At 37.9% G+C, this 21,953-nt stretch overlaps 1 protein-coding gene across 2 annotated transcripts in view; it reads left to right on the top strand.

Annotated features, from left to right (window-relative positions):
• The window catches only part of vat1l (vesicle amine transport 1-like), a 41,157-nt gene extending 19,478 nt beyond the window's left edge, over positions 1–21,679 (top strand). For both annotated transcript variants that reach the window (XM_088613471.1, XM_088613470.1), the window contains 4 exons: positions 370–425; positions 1,363–1,557; positions 13,417–13,500; positions 16,648–21,679. In XM_088613471.1, the coding sequence (XP_088469597.1) occupies positions 370–425; positions 1,363–1,557; positions 13,417–13,500; positions 16,648–16,746 (434 nt within the window). In that variant the 3' untranslated portion in view covers positions 16,747–21,679. The remainder of the gene's footprint in view (positions 1–369; positions 426–1,362; positions 1,558–13,416; positions 13,501–16,647) is intronic.
• The last annotated feature ends 274 nt before the right edge of the window (positions 21,680–21,953 follow it).

The following is a 21,953-nucleotide window of genomic DNA, read 5'->3' as shown; positions in this document are numbered from 1 at the left end:
TATAGTATGTGAATTTATGGTATTCAAACAATACCATGAATAAAGCTATGGTGTTTTTGAGTTGTTTATAATACTTTGAATGTTAAGTGTCTTTACTCTTTATTACATTTTTAATATGCTTCTTTACAATTATTCCTATCAGTACTCATTTGTAAAATGTTAAGCATACAAGCAGAATATTGCATGAAGCCAGAGATTGTTGCTGGATTGTAGTTGGAAACTGCTGTACTGAATAATATTTATATGCTGTTTTTGTCCTCTCATTCCCTTTATAATGTTTGTGTTGAAAGTCAGTTTTTTTTAATTACTTACATGTTTTTATGCCAGTCTCCAAAATTACTAAATACTTGTATTGTTTTATTTGTTCAGGATCATCAAACATGGTAACTGGTGAAACAAAAAGTTTCTTCAGCTTTGCTAAATCTGTAAGTATTACTGAAGGCTTTAAGGCACATGTGAGTGGTCATATGTATAGCTTGTGTGAATGTGTTTGTGCTCTGGAGAGCTCATGGTCATAACATTAATCTTAGCCGATCTCTTAGGCAACATCATAGCAGACACATAAGGTTATAACTTAACTTTTTTTGTTTTAAATTGAGTCAAAATTAGATATACTGTTTATTGGATTGGACACATTGTGAGAAAGAAAAGTAAATATTGGTATCCTGAAAAAAATGTTTTTAGAAATAAATTTTCCTCCTGTATGGTGACCTCGATAATGTTTTTTATTCTAAAAAAGAAATTGAAAAAAAATTAAACAGGCTAATAGTTAAATAGTCAAAATTAATAATGTTTTGCTCTGGAATTAATCTGATTGTAAATTGTTCACTGTCTGTAGCTAGTTGCGTTGACTTAAATGTCGTCATCCTGTTCTGTAACACATTTTTAGAAAAACTAACTTCTTTAAACCATTAATGCATAAACTTGAGATAGATTTAAGAAGGGTGTCTTGACAACATGCAAATAATTTATGATGAAATTGTCATTGATACCTGTAAACAACACTAACTAGCAGATTCCAGTCATAACCAATATACTAATAAACAGGAATAATAATAAAATGACATCAATGGCATCAATAAAATTAGCAACTGTACGTCTTTTCTTTGGTTGAAATTGCTTTTAAACAGTGGAGACATGTCTTGACCCTTTCTCATCGATGAAATGCAACACATTTATGAAAAAATGACTCTTGAATTTGTGCTGAAAAATTATACTTAGGAGAACAATTAGTAGATTTGCATTCTAAATAGAGATAGACGGACTTAACAAGCACAGACAAATAGATATTCCCAGTGGCAAAGAAGAAAAACCCTTTCAGCAATTATTTCAATTTTTTGTGTTTTTTTGTTCATTCTGCAGTGGTGGCAAGTGGAGAAGGTGAACCCCATTAAGCTCTATGAGGAAAATAAGGTCATTGCTGGATTTTCACTGCTCAACCTTCTGTTTAAACAAGGCAGAGGCAGCCTGGTAAAGACTGTGGTGCACAAACTAATTTCTCTCTACAACCAGAAGAAGATCAAACCACTAGTAGACTCACTATGGGCTCTGGAGGAGGTAAGGAGGCCACCAATTCTTATAGCACTTATGTCCAGACTGCAATATATACTGTATATGCTACACTCATAGTTCTGTGAACATCCGTTAGCTAAAAGAACAACTTCTTTTTTGGCAGAGGTAGTTATTATTGTGCAGTTTTTGAACCAGTGAGTCACTTGCAAAATAGGTGGTTTTTTTCTGTTGTGGAAAGAGATTTAGATACACTAGTCTACCACCACTGCTATTTTAGCAGAACTGTATTGACATCTACAATATGCCTTTATGGGAAAGTGTTAGCTTTGCCTGGAAAATTATACAGAATTGCTCATTTCATTTTTTAAATAGCTAGAATTCAGTACAATGCTGCAGCTTGTTACTCATGTGGACTTTGTTTATACTGTAGATAACACCATGTCTGTAATAGACCCAAGAGGGTAGCGAATAGCTGATAGATTGTATTGTAGTGATAACAGCATTCAATTTAAATATTTTACTTTGTGCAGTGGAAGATTTATTGTTCTCAATTACAGTACAATTTAAAAACCACATCAGTAATCCACCGATTTTCAAACTCAGTGGAGTAATATTCATAGGAGAGTTGCTTTTTCACCTTTGGCTATATAACCTTAACCTGTGCCCGCCTTGTGGCACCTGATGCAGTTAAGAGCAGGACGGACAGATTATTTAGAAATTGAAAATTGTTTGCTGACCTCCTTCTTTTACACCTACTGTATAAAGAATTTTCAAAGCAAATGAAGACAACATGTTTAGTATTTTTTTTATAGGACAGAGTAAAGGGGTAGCTTTACTGAATGAGATAGTTACTTTTACATATTTACTGAATGAAAGGAAAGTATTATAAGGATTCTCTAAAGTATAGAATTGTTGTCAAAATTACATTTTTATTGATCTACATGGATGAAAATTGGTTCATATTTTTTATCTTAAGTTGAGCAATTAAGTTGAATTTAGCTGATGATTTTTTCCCGTATTTATGCAGGTCATATATAAATATCGATTTATATTTTGGGTGAATAGTTAAACATGATCACAATTAATGAAGTAAATTGCACCTATAATGAAGGGCACTGTGTAAGCACGTAATTGTAAGAAATCCCTTCCAGCAAGGTCATGAGAATGGTGAAGTGACAAACAGAACAATTAGTTTCATCAGTGAATGTTGTTGGCATTTCAATGTGAAGAAAAGGTTGTTTATAACCTCAGTATTCATGTTATATTTCCATTTACATGCTATTCAAAAGATATAAGTATACACGTTTTTACAGAAAAGTTCATTACAAAAATAGAAAGTTGCTGAAATCATTTCCTCCGTCCATTTAAATGTGAATTTTAATGTGAAGTGAAGAATATCGGCGTGATGTCAAAGAATAAATGTGGGGATCGTGTGCATCACTGTGTGTGTGAGTTTAGAGCTGTTGTTAACGAAATGGTATAATCTGCTCGTACTTATTAAAATTTACAAGTTGCTCATAATTCAGAATCTTAACCCTAAAGATAAACTGACCCCGAGTCTGTTTATTGCCAGTGAGTAAGCTCACTCAGCTCATATCTTGGCCATAAATACAGTATGTGAGTTACAGCTCTTGTTTATCGAGCATCTGAAATATGTACAGTATATACTGTAGTATATTTTCCCCCTGATACAGAGTGATATTGTCAAGAAGCAATCAATGTTTTTTCTCAGATAACATATTTTCTCTCGCATAATTTGACTAAATACTTTTATGATGTCATCCTAGGAATCATATGATTAATGGGTGTTTGACTGGGCTCTTTGTAACTCAGCAAATGAGTAGCTAATGTTCCTTGGTACTGTATTTTTCGTGTTATCGTGTAAACCCATGTACTTTTATTACACCTCAGAATACAGTTTGTGGCATTAATCTTGTCAGGTAATACTGAATACACTATTTTTGAGGGTGGTGCTGTTTACCCTAAAGAGGTCATTTGTATGCAAGGTTTATGTAAATAGGGTTCTGGAGCCTAACATACTGTATCTCTCCTATTTCTGATTTTACTGGCACTTACCTTACTGTTATATGATTTTCCCGATTCAACAATCAAGTTCACTTTAAAAAAGAGAATATGTAGAAAAAAATATTTTCCTGAAATTAACAGATACTATAGTAAAGAAAAACAATCTTAACATGAAGTAGTCATTTCAGAAGTCCAGAGATATTTCAGATGTCTGAAGAGTATTTTCATGCAGGCAGACAGGCAGAGATGGAGAAGGGACAGAAATATTGTTCTGGCAGTTTGGAGCCTGTTAGACCAGAATTGCTTCAGAAGGAAAGGGCTATAGGATGGCTTCCCAGATCGCTAAAAATAATCTCTGGGCAGAACTAAGAGCTTCAGAGTGTGCAGATCACTGAATCTGGGGGCCAGCTGAGCAGGTCAACTGGTGAAGGCACCTGTGTGAGTGGAGGGCGTGCTGTATGATCACGGGTTCGAGCGTTGGTCCCGTCACCAGCCCCTGGGATCTGGGATCCCCCAAGCAGCAGCACACAACAGGCTGCTGGGCGCCGTCCTGGGGTCGGATGGGATAAGTGGGCCGGGGCTGTCGCCTGGCACGGTGACCCCTGCCACCTCCCAGGCACTGGCAGTCCAATGTGCAGGGTAATGCAGTACCCTGGCTTTTTTTGGGTACTGGCTGGATGAGATCTATGGACCAATTGGCTACGAGTAAAGATACCTGTGAGTTTCCCTTGAGGTTTCCCATGATTGCCCTGCAGTGGACTGGCGTCCTGTCCAGGGTGTACACTGTCTTGCGTATTTCACCTTCCAGGAGAGGGTCCAATTCCCCCGCAACTCTGAACTGGAAAAAGCAATTAGAAAATTGCTTAGAAAAAGGCGTTCTTATATTTATAACCTTTTTCACATTGTGCTCAAAGGGAGAAACAAAGGCACAGGAAACTTTTATTGCGGGTTAGAGTTCTTTACCATTAAGCAGGCACTGTTTTTGAAGCAAACAAAACAAATGATTTAAATGGAAATTGTTGTTCTGATTGAGGTGGTCTCATCACCATCTAAAAAGAGTTGTTGTTCTGCTGAGCTGTGGAGAATTACTGGACTCTTTTGTATTGATTAGTCTGTCTGGACTGGATAGAATGTCCTCTTGAATGTCTGCAAATCATGCATCACTGTCTCTACCCTGCCTCAGAGAGTGCAGGCACATATTAAAAGCTTCTCTTTGTCTTCCCACAGCCTGCCACAGTACCTGCTCTCCATTCTGCACAGCTCCTGGCTGACATGCTATGTGCTAAAGTGATATTGCGGGTGTCAGCTCTGTTTTCTGAACTCCTGGCAGCCTGGTCACTAAGTCTTAGTTCTTAGTAAATCCAGCTGAGTAACATTCAAGGAATCTCTTCATTAGATTTTGAAGTTAAGGAGATTAAACTTCAGAGAAAGTCTACAAGGTTTAAGGAGTAGTTTGTACAACCAGCAAGGTTAAGAGATGAAAATTTGAAACAAAGGCTAAGTTTATTGATGCAAGTTACTACACGCAGGTTTAAAAAATGCCCCCACTGCAACCCCCTCCATAAATGCAGTGTTGAATTAATAAGTATAACCTTGTCATATGAAGAATATAAATACTTTTTGATTATGCTGGTTAGCACTGATGCCTTCATGCCATCTTTATAGCGTTTGTATTGATTCCACTTCCCCACATTGACCTTCCCAAGGTGCTTCAGTTTCTTCTCACCTTCCATGGACAGGCTGTCTAGGTTAACTGGGGTCTTTACTCGTAGACTGGTGCACCCTCCGGCTGTAGTCTGGTGTCCTGTTGTGGACTGGTGTACTGTCCAGTGTGGAGTCCCGCAGTGGACTGGTGTACTGTCTAGTGTGGAGTCCCACAGCGGACTGGTGTACTGTCCAGTGTGGAGTCCCACAGTGGACTGGTGTACCGACCAGCCCGGCCCCCCGCAGTGGACTGGTGTACTGTCCAGTGTGGAGTCCCACAGCGGACTGGTGTACTGTCCAGTGTGGAGTCCCACAGTGGACTGGTGTACCGACCAGCCTGTAGTCCCACAGTGGACTGGTGTGCCGTTCAGTCTGGTGTCCCACAGTAGACTGGAGCACCGTCTGGCCTGGAGTCCCACAGTGGACTGGTGTACTGTCCAGTCTGGAGTCCCTCAGTGGAGTGGTGTACTGTCCAATGTGGAGTCCCGCAGTAGACTGGAGTACCGTCCAGCCTGTAGTCCCACAGTAGACTGGAGTACCGTCTGTCCTGGAGTCCCGCCGTGGACTGGTGTACCACCCGGCCTGTAGTCTGGTGTCCTGTTGTGGACTGGTGTACTGTCCAGTGTGGAGTCTTATTTAATCACTGAGTAATAACTGCACATAGTTTTACTTTTAATGCAGTACAGAGCTCCGGCCGGTTTGATACGTCTTCCCTTGTGAAGCCAGGCTTTGCTGAGTTGCTATGGAGACAGGGTATACTGATAAATATGCTGCAGTATGGTAACCCTTATGAATGCCAGTGTGAACCTCCAGTGACTGGTGGAGTGGCTTTTATTAATTAACTACTGAAGAGAAGCATATAGCCATCCATTCATTTTCTTGCCTGTTTATCCAATTCAGGGTCACGGGGGAGCTGGAGCCCATCCTGGCAAGCAACAGGCACAAGACAGGATATAAAGCACATGTTTTGTCAAATATATTTGAAGCAGCTAATATTAGTGTAGTGTAGTGCATGCATTTTCATTTCTTGTTGAGTCTTAAACAAAGAAAGTGTATTTTAATCAAGGTTAAAGTAAACTTATGTAAATTGGACCTTGAGAAGACAGAGTAATTGATGTGCATTAAAAAATCTGTCAACCGTGGAGCATAATAATCCCCTTGCCTTCGCATTCTGTTGCAACATTCTGTGTTTTATATTCAAAATGTCAAACACAATGGAATATAAATGGGATTACATACCAGTATAAAACATAAATGAAGGAGATTTATTTATAAAAGCTTTTGTTATGATTCATAGGGAAAAAGTGGATAAACATTTCCTTACAGGGCATTCTGCATTCAATGGAAAATAAGGACCATTTCACTGCTCAATAAAAGGCACAGGCCAAAAACATCATGTCCCCAGTCTACATGTAATTATTGAATAATGGTAATGAAAGGTTTGCATAATATTTTGTAACTCCTGGATGGTATTATTGCTGGTCTAATACATCTTTATTTTCACAAATAAAGATTGCAGCATTGCATCAGTGGTACGAAGTGTAACATTAATTGGTTAATACAAATCGTTGACAGAAGTGTACAGAATTTATTCTCAAAATATATTAACTTCCATCTTATTTACAAAATGTAGGCAAGTTTTATTTGGCTCGGCCCTGAGAAGCCAATTTAGTCCATTTTTGCTAAAGTTTTCTATTTTACGTCACCTGTTTTCTTAAGGAAACATATCACGCAAATAGGATAGTCATGATTCAGTAATAGTTACAGTATGAGGCACAACAGTCATCAGACGTGTGATCATTAGATGAATGAAAAACATTTTGTACACTGAGGACATCTAGCTGCTGGTTTTGATGAGTGCGTTTGATGAGTGTGCAAGATCAAACTGGTCTGGCTCCCAATTTACATTATAGTAATTTTAATGACTGGTTACTGTTAATTAACTCCATGGTTAATGGAGTTGCAGCTTGAAGTCCTGAAATTCAAAATGAGGCATTTTGAAAATCAGAGATCTAAAAGAATCTTTCATGTAATCCCAATCTGTGTATACAGCCTACTGTAAAAGCAATTTAAAGCTGGTAGCATGGTGACAATCAGTGGTAAGGTTTCTGTCTTGGTAATCTGAAAAGACTCCTTGTCTGTGGATTTTACAAAATGTGTTGTATTTTTGTGATTGGGTTGTTCAATTTAAATGTAATGCAAATCTATTTCCTGGATAGCTTGTTTTGATAGATATTGCATTCTGGCTGTAATGTTTAACATCTGTTTCCACTCGATGTCTTGAAAAGAATTTTAATGACAGTTATCAGATTATTCCAGGATCATCTTCCAACCTCTCTGGGATGAGCTTCTGCAGAATGCATTTCATTTGTTTAGCCTTGCGATTGTTATCCCACAATCCTAAACAAACTGCAGTGGCAAAGTAATTGGTCGACTTAAAAAAGACATGATACTTTTAAAAAAATATTAGCAGGTCAATTTAAACATTTTTGTTTTCACATAAATGTTATAATGTCCACATTAGGAGCCTGTTGACGTTCCATTAAAAACTCCATTGATCTTTTTGTTGTATGAAGGATTTTAGAGCTTTTGTGGAAACCGATAATTGCCTGCAGCACATCTTTACTTTCCACACAATGTGCCTGGACTTTAGGGAGACACACAGGACAACTAATAATTTTTAAATTACATTTTAGTTTTTTATTTAATTGGGCTTTGCATTCTTTCATAAGGAATTGACATGTGCTCTGTGTTTTACAAGCTTCTGCAAAAAACCCATCTCCTTTCAAGATGATGTCATGCTCTCTTGATGTGAAAGGTTTCACAGCTTCTCAGGAGTTTTCCTGAAGGTTGTTTTGCTCATCCCTGAAAACTGGAGAGAAACCAGTCCAGAAATGTGGAATGAATGCCCACTCCAGGACTTGGGCTTTATCAGACACCACTATTGACCCATAAAGACCAGCATTAAAGTTAAAATAAGGTAAAGCAATAGCTATGTTTTTTTTTAAATGCAACACTTAATTTAAAACAAAAAATATTTGTTGTACCTATCCAACCTATCCAAAAGATAAAGTGCTATGAATCAGAGAACAGATTGTTTTTAAATTCCTGTGGTCATTTAAATGAGGGCCTATGACTCATCACTCCTCTCTTTGGACTCCGTCAGCAGAGAGTATTTGTGACAATTCACTATGCCCATTCCCTGGTCTCGAGTACCAGTGTTGGCTTGCTGTGTGTACTTTGGCTCTGTGTCATAGTGTGAATTACTCTATCTTTAATTTCTGTAGTGCAAATCCTCTTAAAATTAAAAAAAAAAACTGTTACGGTCAACAAGAAACAGTGCTATATTTCTTATTCAGATGATTAGTGCTGAAAAAGATGCACATACTAATTCGTTTTTGTTCTCTTTTTAAAAACTGGCAGAGATTTCTGGTTTTAATCTACTGACTGTCCTTTTTATTTTGCTGAGCCTTCGTGTTATCCTGGGAACCTGTGTTCTTTTTGTCTTTAGTGCTGGCCTGGTGCGCTGCCAGCCGATATAGTGTATTCTTTGAAACCATGACTCCATGAAGGACCCAATTAGGGCTTGTGTATTTTCTAAGCCAAGAGTGTTCTGTTTGCCACCTCCTCCTCATTTTCTGACTGTGTGAATGCTCACGGTTTTCAGGCCAGCATGACTCAGCTGGGGACGCAAGTAGACGCAGCATAGAAAACGTACCTCCTGCTGAGCTTTGAAGGGGTAACCAGGCTCACATGTGTGGGAAAGTTCCTCATTTACTAGGTGAAAATAAAGGAGGGGCCACTTTAAAACTTTCATGACATGTACCATACTCCGCAAAGCAGTCAGGACTGGTGTATTCTCTCCAATTTGTGCTCTGTCTACATTATTAGAAGAACAAATTGACCTAGATTGTTTTGACCTTGGATGCATTTGGATTTAAAAATCCTTTATGCAACTGGAACAGTAATTAAACTCTGGGTAAATTATTTATTTAACCTAGCTGTACGAGTCAAAAAGGGTGCAGCCATTGTTGAAGAAGAGCCACATCTTGTAATACATCTAATCAATTTGTTTAATCTAACTGTGCAAGTCAAAAAGTGCATTTACAGGCTGCAAATCGTTCAAATAGAAGAAGTTATTTTGGTGTACAGTTAACTGAAGGTCCATTTAAAGAACACATGAACATGAATTGTGGCATGTTGATGAAGTTTTCTTTCAGAAAAGAAATAAATTTCAGTTCTTTAATGTGCCGAATTACAAGCAGCCTCTTACACACTCCTGGTTGCTTTTTGCTTTTGTAATAATTAAGGAACTCCAGATTAGTGTAAATGATGTTAATTCATGAATAAAACGTGCTTAACAGCTTTAGTATTAGAAGATAAACATAAATGGAATTCTGCTGCATGGATGAATCAAAGTTTTATATCAGAGCCATTTTAAAGTGTTAGAGGTCACCTTTAGTGGCCCTTAAAGGCAGGTTCCACACATTGCAGTCTCTCCTTACATAACCCTGCCACAGGCACACATTTTAATCCAGTCAAATCTACGGATTTTAGTAGAAAAGGTTGGACACTACACAACAGTCTGTCAGTGCTGTATGTTAAGTTAACATAATATCGCCCCCAAAACATAAGTACAAAGAAAATGAGGATTGGCATCAGTTAGGAATGTACTGTACAGTTGATGAAAGAGCTTCAGATTGTAGTGAAAGTACATTGAAATGCTAAATGATTCATGGTGGCATTGATATTCTGTTAACCTACGTATGTGATAATTTTGTTGATATCATTTGCTTTAACTACCATGGGTCAACGCACCTACTGTAGCTCCTGGATGGGCTAGAATATGTCATTTTCCCACAAAACATACACTAGCATAAAGTAGATGGACTATGACCATATCGACTTGTGTCAATCATTAATGCTCCTACATGGGGCTTGTCTCAACAGCGAAATACTGTATACTGGTGAAGAAACCTGTAAACAAAGTAATGTTCACATTGCACCATTTCAGATAATTGTGTGAAGGAGATTTAAGTGATAAATGTAATGTTTTTGTATGTGTATGGATATTAAACATAAGCACAGAGGGTTCAGGACATGAATTTCATTTTGTCTGATGTTCCAGCATGAAATTAAAAATGTGCAATATTCACTGATATGGCTTACTTCAGAATTATCCAGTTAATGCTAAGATACGCTTTCTGCACTCCAGAATCAGTTTGCAATTGACATTCATTTTTACTTCAACTTTTAATTCTTTTATTTTAAGTTCTTTAAAATGACCAAACCAAATATATGTTAAAAGAGTCTAAATCACTATAAGTTGGGATAGGTAATTAGAATGAGAATAATTAGAATTAGACTCATTAGTTGTATAGCTGTGTGCAACTTTTGTACAGAAATGAACCCAGTCTGGAGAATCACTACAAATCTGACAATACACATGACAGTAATGCTCTCTTATTTGGCGTGTGAATTTGGTGTGTGAATAACTCATTGACACAGCCAATGGCCTGTGCAAACAAATATGTACCTGTATTTCCTATCATCCAGCACTAAAGCTATCCCAATCATTTTGGAGGGCATTGTACTTTAAAGTGACTTGAGAGTACGTTTTTTTTGTCTAAAGGTGCTCGGCCTGGCTGTGCTCCTAACCACTATCTTTGAACAATTCTCATTAATTACACTTTTAAAGGCTTGTGCGCCGTCCTTATCTTAGCAATTTCTACCTGCAAGGCTGAGAAAGACCTCAGGTCCATGTAACAGATTCCACTTTGATGGTAGCGTAGCAAAGGAATCTGCACAAATCAGATCAAACAGCCTATGGTACGCTTCCTTCTTCATCCTGTAGTCTCCCCCCAAAAGCGCAAGTTGACTCCACATCAGAAACGAGTAGCAGTGGAAACGCCTGACCTGGTTTAGACCAGTCTCACCCGTCTTCTTTCTTACCTGCGCGCTGGCACGGCAACAATCGAGGATGCTACTTAATAAGTTAACTCCTGACTTTGCTTTTACAGCCCCCCCACCCCGTAACGATTTTAAAAATCTTATTATCGTTTCCCACCCGGTGCTCACTGTCCCAAAGTGACTGTGAAGGTCTGCTTCTTAGACTAACCCCTAGCTCCCCAGTGATTGCGTACTGGGAACTGTCTCAACGCCTCCCTCTGGTGGTTCAACCCCATTTCTACAGTTCATATACTAGCTGCCCTGTATTCAAGTCCCGCAGAACACGGCAGCGTGAGAAAAAGCAGGCCGTCTCCCTGTTGTCAAGAAGGAGCTTTCAGCACCTGCTCTTCTGAGAGGATAGAGACTTTACAGCTCAGTAAAGAGCCTTGGACAGTGAGCCCGTCTCCCATTAGAGTTAAAAATAATTGTGGATTTATGGAGCAGGCAGAACACAGACATCTGAGTGTCCTGGATTTAGCTACATTAGAAATGCTCTGCTGACTCTGTTAATATTACTGTATTTATAAGGGCCAGTGGAGGCTTGTGGAACCATTGTCACCATCTGACTCTAAGAGCCAGGGGTTGTTTGGTTGAATTTTGGAGGGAAGTACCACCGAGGGTGTGGGCTGAGGGGTTTTAGTGTGAGGAATGGATGTTTTATTTTTGTATTGTATTTTAGATTTTGGGGAAAGCAAAAATTATCTCACAGAAAAAGAAAAAGGAAAGCTCTGCTGGCCTTTCTTGGTGGAATGAGTATTGCAGTCGCATTAACTAACCGACACCACTGGAGGATAATGTTTCACCTTTTTGGTTTACAGAGGTTAAGTTTTACTTATTTTCTCTGTACAAACACATCTCTCGCAGGCACATAATCCATCACTGGAGTCAAGAGTTAGGTATTTCAAGCCTGAAAGGCAAAATTGTGCATCTGTAGTCATTGAATAAATACTTGTAGTTTGTCATTGATTTGTCATTGAATATTGCGGTTCAGGATTTTGATTTCTTTGCACAGAATTGAAACACATGTTATGAAATCGTCCAATATGTAACTTTTTTCAATTATACCTTTATCTAAACAAAACTTTCAGGTTTGATCTGGCAGTGAACTTTGGCAAGACACTTCCAATTTTGAATGTTTTGCTGGGCAGTAGTTCAGAGGAAACTCTTTTAGATTAAAAATGTTTTTTTTTTCTCCCTGTATTTCTCAGTAATTCTGTATTGAAAGACACAGGATACTCCGTAATAATAAAATAAATGAATGTATCAGAAACACTGTGATTTGGCAACTACATTCTAACTTGAAAATGCTATGTCATATGGAGTTAAAATTGTGCTGAATCCAATCAGACATCAGTTGGTTTATCATTAAGAGAAAGACTCATAGTTCTAATGTGGTGCACTGTGTAATGGGTAAGGGATTTCTTTCTTGCATTTTATTTGTAGTTTCATAGCAACTTGTTTTCACACATTAGGACCCGATCTGCTAATCTCTGAACCGTACTGCCAGACAGGAAAGCAAATGAGGTTACAAAAAAGACTAGTTGTTTTGGCTTCCTCTTCTGATTGTAGCTTAATCATTCAAAGCAGAGTGTAAGATTGAGGTATACAGTACATACGTACATAAACATTTTTAATTTCGGAAATGTTTTGAACTCCTTTCAGTTCATCCCTGAATACTATTAGAAGATTCTGTTTTGATGTATTATCATGGTGTAGTGTGTATTTATGGGTTAAATATAAAGCAGTTTTTGCAGAAGTAAATCACAAGAATATACTGCTCACAGTGTATTAAGTGCACATCGTATTACCCACTGAGCAATGAGGATAAAGCAGCACATTCTGAAAAACAGACAAAACCCAAATGAAATAACTTTAAGGTGCTATACAGGTAACTGCTTCATGACGGAGCACTTTCTTTGTCATTATGGCCACCTGCTGTGCATGTGAAGCACTCTATTCACTGCTCAATTCTCAAAGAAGAATATTGTCAGCCTGTAGCTAGCTCCGAGTTTTTTGCAAGCCCTTTTTGGGGAGTTAAGTGTGTATTGCACATCACCTCTATCTGAAACACTGCTTTGTGCTGTAAGGTACTGTGGTGGGTACTTCCATATTATGATATTGTCACTGCTTCAGTGTACATGTTGCAGTCTTGTCACACCTGCCCAGGTCATTTTCAGCTTTTAGGCAACTAATAAATTGTTTTTTCGAAAACCATTTTCTTTCTAGGTGAAAGAGGCCATGCAGAGGATTCACGATAGAGGCAACATTGGAAAACTGATCCTGGATGTTGAGAAAGCTCCCACTCCCCTGGTTGGTAAACCTTGCCATTGTTCTGGAATTATACTCAAAGGTTTAAGAAAGGAGAGTAATTCTTGGCAATAAGCCTTAACATTTGGAATTATGCTGTAGTTGTGGTGGGTACAGATTTCCAATGTTCCTATGCAAACCTCACCTAAATGTACACCATGGAGACAAACTTCTGGGTTTTTGGTATAAAGCATACCGAGAGTCTTCTTTTAATGGTGATGGATTTAAAAATACAATTCACTCTTCAAAAGCACTCTTCAGATTGGGGGCCAAAACAGGGCCCAAACCTCCAAGACAGAATAAAATCAAAAGGTGAAGCTGAAAAAATACATTAAATGCCAAAATTAGAGCCCCCCAAAATGTACATCTTTTTTCAATATCTTAAAGGTAATAATTCCATTCCCTTCCATTCAAAATACTGTATTCACCCCTAGGTTGGCAAGTATTAAATCCAGCAGGCTTTATATTCTAACCTTTAAGACCAAGACAGCATTCAGCATGTCCATGCATGCTTTGTTAACTATAATCATTTAACTACACTCTAAATTAGAACAGTACTTAAAAATGATATTTTAAATGAAAATCTACATGGAATTGGAAAGGAAGGGTTTATTCAACAAACTTTCTATTATTCTTCAAACAAGCAACAGGAACATTAGATAACACTAAAGCATAGGACATGTTATACAGTATTGAGATTTCTAGTGTAGTGATGTGAGGGGTTTTATAATAAACTGGAACTAGAGATTGGAACAGTAAATTGCAAGAGTGCTTTGATGGCTGTAAGTAATCAATCCAACACAACAATAAGTAGTCATGAACATGGATTCTAAATATACGGTATACAATTTATTAATACAACACTAACACATGCACAACACACCAACAAGAGTAATAATATACTGTATACTGTATGTGTGAATTGGTCTGTTGTGATACAAGCGGTTGATTGCTCACTCAGGGATTACAGGATTACTAATAACATCAGGTTTAAACAATATCAACTTTTACACTTCTTATTGTCTTCATTCCTCATCCAGATTTCTTCAGCCTAAATCTGGTTCATATAATTGTCTTAGCATTCTTAAAGAAATTATTTAACAAAAAGTATACAGTAATTTGTTTTTCTACTTTTCCTCCCTGTTTTTTTCTCTAGTATTAGAACATTTCCACAGAAAACCCTGCAAGCTTTTTTTTATATTTCCCATTGCCCTACGATCTCACATGCACACAGTCTGTTGAAAGGAGAAATAATTGTCTGAACATATAAACACACACTGCCGTGACTGCAGACTGAGCCTTATAAATGTACTGTACCTCTGCTGCTTTGAATCTGGTGTCTTGGTGACTCTTGGGCTAGTGCACAACCTACTGTACTGCTTCTGGGTTAGGGGAGGTTTTGAAATAGTGTGCTGCAGCGTTATCCTTGGAGCTGCATCAGTGCTTTCTCTGACACTGCAATTCTTTCTGTTATGCCTGGCTCATCTGCCATGTGAATTGAAGTAGCTGGCCTTGTGTGATGCTACGCTTTCCTCTGTGCCGATGTTAAACATCTTGCAGTGGGCAATGAGTAACTGCTGGTAATTCCAAAATTGACAAGTATTGTTACGTATCAGGGGATGTTTATGGAACTATTTAAGTTCCATTTTTAAATCAGGTAGACTCTTGTTTCTTTAGATGTGTTCTTGTTAAAGAGAAAAGGTTATCTCCTATCCAGTCAGCTTAGATTGGAGGAACATCTGAATAGGATTATTTAATGAAATCAGCCTTATAGTTCCTTGATAAAGACTGACTGAATGCCTGGTCTTAAATATGAAAAGCAGTCTGTCAACATTAGAAAACTAGAAGCAGTTGAGTTTGAGCAAGTCTCTGCCTGCTTATTTTAACAGTGTGATTTATATTGTAATCGCAGTTGGATTAAAGTTACTGTCTGGATGCCTAATAATACCTGTTGTTTATAGGGTCAAAAATCTTTACAGTTTTTAAAATATATTTAATTTAACATGAAAGAATAGTAACATTGAAATTAGTAACGTAAAAACAAGGAACTGTTACACTATAAATATACAAACGTCAGCAAAGGTGAACTGGGTTTCAGCGGCTTTTCTTTGGACCCTGGCTATCAGAATAAGGCCAGGCCTGGTGACAGTCAACAGGAAATCTTCCAGTCGCACGTCACCTGTATCCATGGAGACCTTTCCCTATAAAAAATAGTTCTGGGAAGGATGTGTCTTGGAAACAAAAGCTAACCCTGTGCTGCCAGGCTATTGCCAGATTCACAGCCTATGACTCTCTCCATCTCTGGAGTCTGTTCATGAATCAGTCTGTTTTAAAGGCAAATTCTCTGAACCTGATGGGAGATTAGTAATTAGCAGTTCGTCAGTTCAACGGCAGTTCAAGGCGAAGTAACATTTCTGTAGTCTTTAGTGGCTCTATCCCCCAAAAATGGTGTTTTTACTCAATCATTCAGGAATCTTTGAACCTACAGTAGCTGCTCGTGGAGGCCCAATGTGCGAAAAATGTCGAAAGTCCATAAACCCCTCAGCAGTATTGATTATTTAAAAAAAAACAATACTGGAAAATGCACTAATATAAACGTTTTACATTGTACATTGTTACATGCTTAATCTCTACAAACCAATTTATCACCGTTACATACTGTAAGTAAATTATGACATTTTTTATGCCTTATGAATAATAACATCCTTGTATCATGTTATAATTGTATTGTGTCATGCAGTGGATGCTCAAAATGAAACAATGAGGTTTCTTAAGAGGGTGCTGGAAGAGAGTCATCTTCTCTGTTAAATTAGATGATCTGATCAGATCAGTGTAATGTTTGCCTATTTCTAGGTTTGCATCACAAACATCTTTTCATTGTATTGAATGTGTATTTAGAATTTTGACTGGAACAACAGCATACAGATTCTGCTGTTTTTTTGTAAAACATATTCTCTTTTCCCTGTTCATCATTAAGATAGAGACAAAATATCTTTGAAGGCCTAAACATTTAAATGTTTAAATTAAATTTAATTTGTTTTGTCAGTGCAGCTGCTTCACTCTTTCTATTAAAAACTGGAGGATCCATGTGTTCTGTGCCTGTGTTAGTGATGGACATTGTAGAGTGTGATATCCCATGTTCCTCTGCAGATGGCGAATGACAGCACGGAGACAAGTGAGGCGGGAGAGGAGGAGGAGGACCATGAGGGTGACAATGACAACAAGGAGCGAATGCCTTTCATTCAGTAACCAGCGGGCCGTCTGGCTGGGTGGGGACAGTGTCAGGACAGCGGGCAGGAGTCAGCTGGAGACCCGGGACCTGTCCTGTACAGCCGTGAACAAACGCCGTAGTACAGTGTGTGTTTTTGTGTTTGTCTGCCAATCAGTTGAGCTATAAGCTATTTAGAAAAGTGGCTTGCCAAATAACTAAAGTGCCATTCCCAGTGCAGTATTATAAAATGACATTACATTTTTGTTGCAGACTGAACAGTTGTTATCGGATGCTTTGTCCTGTTTACAGCCTCTTGGGAGGCTCCTGTTGTGTGCATATGGACGTATGTGTATGTTTGAGAGAGAGACCTTGCTTTCAGAGCTTAGCTGACAGTTAAAATGAAAAAGCAGAAACTACTTTTCTGTACATCTCTAGCTGTAATTTTCCCTCGAGTTGCATTCAGTACAATTTTGATGAGAGATGAATTAGAGCACTTTATGTTTCACTGGGCATTTCAGCTCCACTGAATAGCTCCACTGTCGCTGATTATAAAGAATATCATGTTCTGAGAATATTACTGATTTGTAGCACTATCAAATATATAATATATATAATTAATATTTCAATTAATTCAATACAAATTGATATAGAAAATTAGAAAATTATTTCATTGTCAGTTTCAGTTTAATAAATACTCTAAGCAGTGCATTTGGCCATGATATTATAATGCTTAAACATGCCTTTTCTGCAGTATTAACAATCACTCATATTGTATGTGGTTGGAATAATCATTCTGTACTGTAGACATTTGGTACGAAGGCAGTACAGAATGTTTAACCCAGCTATAAAAGGGTAATTTTGAATGCAAAGTCTCATAGTCCAAATGTTTATGAATCTTAGAGGTTCCTCTTTAGGTTTCTAACAGAATTGTCCAGTGCTCAGATGCCTCTGCCCTGTATTGTAACCCCTGGAATATATTGTAGAAAAACTTAAAAGTATGATATTCGTCATTCAGTGACACTGAGCAATTAGGAGAGGTTTTCCCTCACTTCAAGACCTGCATAAACAGTAAAGTGGTTAAATGTAATGACTACTGATACTGTACTTTTGTTTTATTTTTTTTAATTGAAAACTGTATTGCATGCCCTTAAAGAGTTTTGGTACATTTACAGTTCCTGCTTCTGCCATGAATTTTGTAAGATACAAAGCAAAAGGGTATCAGTGAGAAGGAAAACGTGAATCAGTTTTAGTTATTGATGATCAAAGAAGGCCATTGAGAACAGACATCGTAACTGTTTAATGTGGGTGATAACATCTCCATTATTTCTGCGTGTTGAGACAAAGATGGATCTACACAGCCCATCACTGTCACCATACATTAATTAACAATGTCAAATTCTGCCTGAGGAGTGTTATAGTTATAGATCCACCTTGAGTTCCCAAATGACTTGACGTAATTATTTTCTCAGTGATAAGTTTTTTATAAGATACACTCCTTTGAAAGCACGGTCACTATAAAATGTAAAACATAAATTAATTTCCAGTTAATCAAATAATTAATGAAAGCTAAAGACCTAATTGCCTTTTAGATTCATGATTTGGGGTGCCGTGTGGTGCAGTAGATGTCCATGCTCTTTAAGCTTTGTCCTCAAGTGCAGAGATTCTCTCCACTGGACCTGAGGAACTCCTGTGTCGCAGTGTTCTTTATCCCAGTCAAACTGAAATGTTTTTAATTTTCTTTCAGCTCTTAAAAAGTTGTTTGGGGTTTGTACTGTAATTCTTATCATCCCTTTGCCAAGTTCTGAGCTTCAATTCTCCCCTCAGTCAGCTGAACAGTAACCAATTGAACCTAGGCACAAAGAAAAAATATTCATTGTGGGAGATGTATTGTCATTTCCACCCATGTCAGTCCTCTAAAAGCAACTGCCTTTTTAGAGCTACTGTACTTAGTCAAAAAAAATGGAGCAAATTCTTAATTATCATGTTGAGAATGATGCATAAATTCTGTATGCTGAAGTTATTGGAAATAATGTACTTGGACTAGAATATTCAGATACTGAAGGCTGAGTACAGAAAACTAGTCTAAAAACAACGAGCAGATCAGTTGCATTAATCAGCTTCAACTGCATTCAACTTTTGCAATAGTCGCTCAAGTCAGGAATAGTATCCATGGACAGGAGAACAGCAAATGTTGAGTCTGGTATAATTATTAAACTACCCATGTTTACAAAATAACACTGAGTTAGAATGATTAACTAACACTGACAGAGAGAGACAGCAAATTAAATTCCAAAAGCTTTAGCTAAAATTCAAGACTGGGCAAACACAAGGCAGATGACATTGAATGTCTTTATGTGATAATTTAATAATAAATGAGTTTAGCTTGTGTTAACTAATAGTACAGCTCCTCAGATCACCTATTTCCTCTTCCATGTTTACTTACCTCAAGGCCAATGGACAGCTGTGTAAACACAAACCTGGTTTTTGCACAGGACAAATAAGAGATCTGATGAGATAATATTAGATACAGCTGCATGAGGACCAGAAGCAACATTCATTTATCCTTGTTGTACCAGTAGAAAGGACCCAGGATCTACTGGGACAGGAAGGGACAGTTTTGCAGTACAGGGAGAACCATAGACACCAGGTGTTGAAATTTGTTTAGAGGGTAGGGGTCGTGGGAGGTCGGTAATGGACATGGAGGTGCCAATATCCACAAACATAGTGCGTGGCGTTAATCTGGCTACCTGGCTGTGCTGTCCAGGGCACTGCCAGAGGTGAGGGGGCCATTGAACTCTAGTGCCTGCTTTGTAGCAAACATACCAGGTCATCATGAAACGGGTTGTCATAACTAGTGTGATCAGCTCGGGGGCACTGACGCAGCATCCATTGGATTGAGTGGGAGAATCAGCCCACTCGACCTAGGGAAGGGCTAGTTAGCAAGGTCTGCCTGGGATTATAATTGCCAAAGGCAAGGGAGAAATTTGGCCAGGACACTGGGATAACACCCCTCTTCTTTTTGAGAAATGCCCTGGAATTCTTAATGACTATGGAGAGTTAGTACCTGGGTTTTTCATTTCATCCTTTACATCATTCGGCCGCAAGACCCCACTAACACCTCTTCCAGTGGAATCTCCCATCCAGGTACTGGCCAGGCTCACACCTGCTGAGCTTCAGTGGGCTCCCAGTTGCGAGCTGCAGGGTGAGAGAGAGTTATTATTATCCCTGGTGGGGGGGGGGCAATTTGTTTTACAGCAGCAGTGTTGGTGTACAGAGGACAAAATAAAAACACGACAGGAACAACTATATACATAAATATTTGCCTAGAAAGTCAAGTGTTAAGTAACGATATGGCTATGGGTATGATTGAGAACTTACTGTAAATCTGTTGGTTTTGGAGATTGGGAGTTGGTATCTGTGTTCTGATGGGAGTAACTGGAAATGATCAAACAAGGGGTGTGAAGGATTATCACAGATGGATGTGTATGATAGATGGGGGAGAGGGCAGGGAGATCAGCATCAATGATCCTCTGACATATTTTCAGAAGGCTGCCCAGTTTGTTCTTGCTCCTCAGATTCAGGTCCCCAAACCAGCAGATCAGGGTAAAAGTTAGAACAGATCCAAGGAAGGACTGATAAAACAAAATCAACAATGAGTCTTAAAATATTTCAGCTTCCTTAAGTAAAGAAGATGCTGTTGTCCGTTTTTGAGGATCAAGTCATTATTGGCTTTGAAATTTAGCTTGGAGTCCAGAACAGTCTCCGCACTGATACAGCTGCTGACGGTTGATTGTTCCACAAAGGCCAATGGCGATCACAGAAAGAGCATGTTCATTTTAACTCCTTACATTCATTCTTTAGCAGACTTATACAAAGGAAATCCTCACTGCTCCACAGTTCATAGTAAAATAAATCCAATACAAAACGGGGGATTTTAGAAAAATGCCATTGCTAATGTTGCCAATTCCACAATCCATTGGCTAATTATAAAATTCACTGGTTGTTAGTTAAGGTAATACAGTACAAGGCAGTTTACCATATTTTAAGAAAATATGACATGCAAATGGCTCTGATAACATTAATCTTTACAATAAGAAAATGTTTTCCAGGGCATTAAAAATATGCCTAATGTTGTTTTCTTAAATCGGCTGTAAAACACAAACTTGACAAGATACTGTAATTTGTAATTAGTGACTTCTGTATTGCAAACACCAAAAGATGTTATTGTATGGTCAACCAATAATTTTACAGCAGTCTAGAAATGTTAAATCATGCTGACTATTGAATTTATATTTTTTAAAGGTGTAATCTGGTGATTTGTCTGCTCCACAAGGATGCCTTTAACTCTTACTCAAACTGTGGGATTCAAGGAGATATCCTATTAAATTTAATATCAACTAGTGTATATCTTTGAACTGCAGCTCAGATTGATTTCTGTAGAAGTAAGGGAATATTGAATGATCCTCTGAAACTGGCAGAGCTTGGAGGGCAAGTGGACCATGTGACAGAATCACATCATCTCATGGTTTACATCTCCTGCCTTATTCTGGTAACAATGTCAAACACTTCATAAATCTGCTGTCACGTTTACAGGAAAATTAAAAAAGGTTTATTTTTGTCCATAAATGTGAGGAATATTAAAGGCTTTTATATAGTTTTTTTGCCAGCAAGGACTCGTATTGATTGATATTGATTCATAGCATTGGAAGATGGGATTTCTAGTGTATCCATATTTAACTGTCCCTTTTAGTGGATCTTAATGTGTATGGTCTAAACTATCCTTCAGTGTATCACAGTTCAACATGATGTGTAGATTTTCAATTTGCCTTAAGAAAACTATATAGGCTTATTAGCTCAAGCCTGGGTACAGACAATGAAAATATTGTTTAACTGTATTTGTTATTAGTGCTTTTGTTATATTGTGCATACACAGATAATTATGTTTACATAAATAAAATGATCAGCATAGCATTCTGCGTGACCTGCTTGTATTTCTTGGATTTTGTGTGTTTTGGTTTGAACAAGTAGTGTTGAACATAACTACACTGCAGTAACCTTCTTACTGTGTTCAAAGCAGTCTTTAAGAATAAGACTCCTCTGGTCTCATCCCAAGATGGCAAAAATGTTTTTGTACAGTACAGTATATACAGATCTGCAGAGAGGATGTAATGCAAACATGACACAATTTTAAATGACAAATGATGACAATTCAAGTAATAGTTATGTGTGAATACGTAATAATATA

The sequence above is a fragment of the Lepisosteus platostomus genome, chromosome 20, assembly GCF_059453375.1.
Source record: "Lepisosteus platostomus isolate fLepPlt1 chromosome 20, fLepPlt1.hap1, whole genome shotgun sequence".
Lineage (NCBI taxonomy): Eukaryota > Metazoa > Chordata > Actinopteri > Semionotiformes > Lepisosteidae > Lepisosteus > Lepisosteus platostomus.
The sequence above is the reverse complement of the archived record's forward strand: the minus strand, read 5'-3'. Positions and strand labels throughout refer to the sequence as shown.